Genomic DNA, 3,909 nt, shown 5'->3' with positions numbered 1-3,909 from the left:
GATAGGCGTTTATCGTACTCCTTACGTAAATTAGACAGCCGGTGAAATTTCGATGTCAATTCCTCTAGTTTCGATAGAATATTATAAAAACGTTCCTCGAGAAGACACAGAATCTTCTGAGATAGTTGAGAAGAAAATATCCTGCCATGCAAAATAGTCCTCTAGTCGAGATGATTTCAATGTTGGTTCGCTGAAAGATTGACGACGTTTACCAGCGGAAGTAAAAGCTTTATTGAGGGGTGAAGAAGGTGGTGTACAAGACATTTGACCCGGGTTAACTTCGACTCTTCCAATAACAAGCAAAAATAACTGAATTAAAGGGATAATAAAGATTTGAAGATTTGAATTTTTCCATAGATTTCCATCTCGCATACGAATTTTACATACATCAAATTGTATACACGAAAATGCTCAAGTAATCGATATGTCTATTTAACTCTTCTACTGCACAGTAGTGCTTCTACTTTTTTATTTATTGTTCTGAAGCGTGATCGATAAAGAGCATACCTTCTGGGTAGNGAATTTATTTATAGTAAATGATATTTTAGAATTGTTAGTAAAATTTACAAACGAACAAATTAAAAAAGTACAACCAAATTACGGAAGAGAAAGAGACGCACATCTAACCGACTTAGTTGAAATAAAAGCTCTTATCGGCATTTTATACTTAGCAGGTTGCAAAAAACAAAATCGCTGCAATCCAAATGAATTGTGGACAATGGATGGAACCGGCCTAGAAATTGTTAGAATCGTAATGAGTGAAAAAAGATTTAAGTTTTTACTGTGCAATTTACGATTCGACGATAAAAATTTAAGAAAAGAGCGAATTAAAACTGACAAGTTGGCTGCAGTGAGGGATATGGTGGACATATTTGTAAAATCTTGCCAGAAAAATTATTCTATATCGGAATATTGTACTATAGACGAGAAATTAGAAGGATTTAGGGGACGATGCGGATTTCGACAATATATGCCCAAGAAACCTCAGAGATATGGCATTAAAATTTATGTGTTAGCGGACGCAAGAATGTATTACACTTATAATTTCGAAATCTACTGCGGAAAACAGCCAGAGGGCCCATATTCGATTTCGAATTCACCAGATCAAGTCGTAAAACGATTAATAAATCCTATAACGAAATCAGGGAGGAATTTGACAGTGGATAATTGGTTTACCAGTTATAGCTTATTCTCAGATTTGTTACGGGACCGAATTACAATGGTAGAAACAATAAGAAAAAACAAACGAGAACTCCCTCTTCAATTTACAGATGTAAGAGGTAGAAAAGTCTGAAGTAGCTCATTTGGATTTTCCAATGATTTAACCTTAGTCTATTATGTGCCAAAAAAACAAGAATATCTTGCTTTTGTCCTCTTTTCATCATAACGACAGTATCGATGATACTACAAGTGATCGTAAAAAACCGGAAATAGTTACATTTTACAATTTGACAAAAGGAGGAGTCGATACGTTAGACCAATTAACTGCAAATTACAGCGTTCAAAAAAACTCAAGAAGGTGGACAATTGTAATTTTTTATTGTCTTTTAAATATTGCGGGTGTTAATGCACACATTATACACCACAGTAATAAGAACACAACAAAAGATATAAGCAGGAAAGATTTCTTAAAACAGCAATGGAACTAATGTTGGAACAAATTGAAAAAAGAAAACATATGCACTGCCTTCGAAAAGATATAAGAGAAAGCGCCGAAAAGATATGTCCATCACCCAGCACATCTAAAACTTCTGTAGAAGAACAGAAAAAGAGAGGAAGATGTGCAGAATGTGGAAGAATAAAAATCGATATACAAAGTATATATGTGAAAAATGTGAAAAATTTTTATGTTTGTCACATGTAACGCCTAAGTTATGTGCAAAAACTGCAGTAAAGAACAGTGAATTTCTGTTTAGTTTTTTAAATGCAGTTCCTATGTTAAAAATATTCCTAATGATTGTACAGTACTTTTCATGTTATGTGTGAGATAGCCAGGGGACGTAAACAAATTTACGCCACTTACGGGCACGCGATCATGAGATCGGTTCTCTTACTTTTTATAGGAGAGCGATAATCGCTATTAGATCTGAACTCTGAAGTCCAGATGCTCGTCAGGGCTGACATCAGTTTGTGAATTAAATTCCGCGGACAAACACGCGTGAGAGATCTGATTCAGACACAAATTAAGAGTCATTTCATTTGATAAACAAACAATAGTAAATTTAATAAAACATAAGAAAATATAAACTAATACAAAATGTAAAATGAAAGAATGATATAAATCGAGAGAGACTTTATAACCCTATTATAACCGACACAAGATCGAGAGAGAGATTACAATATCGGTATAAAACATACAACCTGGTTTAGTTGTCGTTCGTCTTCTTCTCTGTAGGCAAGGGCTTGTTTAGAGTTAAAGTTTATTTACTTCTTTCCATGGGAGATCGATATGTGCACAAAATCAAAGTATAACTTCTTAGTGCTAACTCTGGGATTATTCTATGTGACTTGTCTAAAGGCGTTGGTCATCAGGAGGCAAACATGTGGAGTCCGGACACTTCCAGGTCTGTCGATGAACTCCCCGAATTCAGACAAATTTCCTCTATATGTCACGATCGGCGACCAATCATCATGCAAACATTCCTCCGTGAGAACGGATGGAAAGGGGGATATGTGAGGGGTAAACATTTCCCATCATAGCGAGAGTTTTCGCAGATAAGGGAAAAACAGAGGATATACTAACTTCTGTGAAAGGAAGTAACATCTGTTATCTATTTTTCCCACTCTAAAACGTCATTTTTCTCACCCAAACGAAAGAATACTTTATAACAAAATATTAACATTATTAATAAAATCACTNACCGAAAGATCTTAATAATTATTTTTGTAATTTATATAAAAATTCGAAAACATTCATTTGCAAAAAACAGTCATCGTTATGCCTATTCGAATAATTTCTTAAAGCATACAATATGCAATTGTTTTAACGTTTGTCTATATATATTCGAATACAAATTAATTTTTATTTTATTTCATTTAATAAAGAAAAGTTAAACCGTGTCTTCTCCTTCTTGTTTCTTCTAATTCTATGTCACGTCTTAGTGCATTTGGTAAAAGTGGATGATGAACTTAATTGCCAAGTGTCGATAAATGCACCAAGTCGTGACATAGAATTAGAAGAAAAGAAAAGTCACTTTTTACACTTTAGACTGAAAATACCAATTAAACAGATGGCACTTAATTTACATAGAACACAAAGTACAGCAAGTGAAATATTTTACCTATGAAAATTTATAACTTCAAAAAATAAATCTATTAATAAACGACACTAAATTAAAATTGTACTTTGCCTAAATTATCAAAATATTTTATTTAAAATACAATACTCCAGAGAGTTTTTAGAATTAAAGTGTATGTCTGAAATCACAAATGATATGGAACCATTTATATATTATGTCTGTTCTTACGCATACATACTTATGTTTAATTTATAAATTATAGTAGTAATTCAAACACAAATTATTATTGTATTTATTTTCAGGCACTTGGCAATTTTTATCATCAAATTAACTAAATAAAATTTAGTTGATTCGAAGATATTGTCCACGCGAGAAATAACAGCGACAAAAATTTTTGTCGCTGTTATTTCTCGCGTGGACAATATCTTCGAATCAACTAAATTTTATTTAGTTAATTTGATGATAAAAATTGCCAAGTGCCTGAAAATAAATACAATAATAATTTGTGTTTGAATTACTACTATAATTTATAAATTAAACATAAGTATGTATGCGTAAGAACAGACATAATATATAAATGGTTCCATATCATTTGTGATTTCAGACATACACTTTAATTCTAAAAACTCTCTGGAGTATTGTATTTTAAATAAAATATTTTGATAATTTA

The 3,909-nt window shown here is 32.2% G+C and overlaps 1 protein-coding gene across 1 annotated transcript; it reads left to right on the top strand.

The window, feature by feature from the left end:
• The first annotated feature begins 531 nt into the window (after positions 1-531).
• LOC111622153 (piggyBac transposable element-derived protein 4-like) lies at positions 532-1,294 on the top strand. Its single transcript, XM_023364488.1, has one exon. The coding sequence runs from the start codon at positions 719-721 to the stop codon at positions 1,292-1,294; it is 576 nt and encodes a 191-aa protein (XP_023220256.1). The 5' UTR covers positions 532-718.
• Positions 1,295-3,909: the final 2,615 nt, after the last annotated feature.

Source organism: Centruroides sculpturatus, unplaced genomic scaffold, assembly GCF_000671375.1.
Source record: "Centruroides sculpturatus isolate CEXI.00-Female unplaced genomic scaffold, Cexi_2.0 scaffold140, whole genome shotgun sequence".
In the NCBI taxonomy this organism is placed as follows: Eukaryota; Metazoa; Arthropoda; class Arachnida; order Scorpiones; family Buthidae; genus Centruroides; species Centruroides sculpturatus.
Note: the sequence above shows the minus strand (reverse complement) of the source record. Positions and strands in the feature narration are given on the sequence as shown.

Excerpts from the sequence above, each read along its gene's own strand:
- LOC111622153 (XM_023364488.1), top strand. The coding sequence starts at position 719 with ATGGATGGAACCGGCCTAGAAATTGTTAGAATCGTAATGAGTGAAAAA.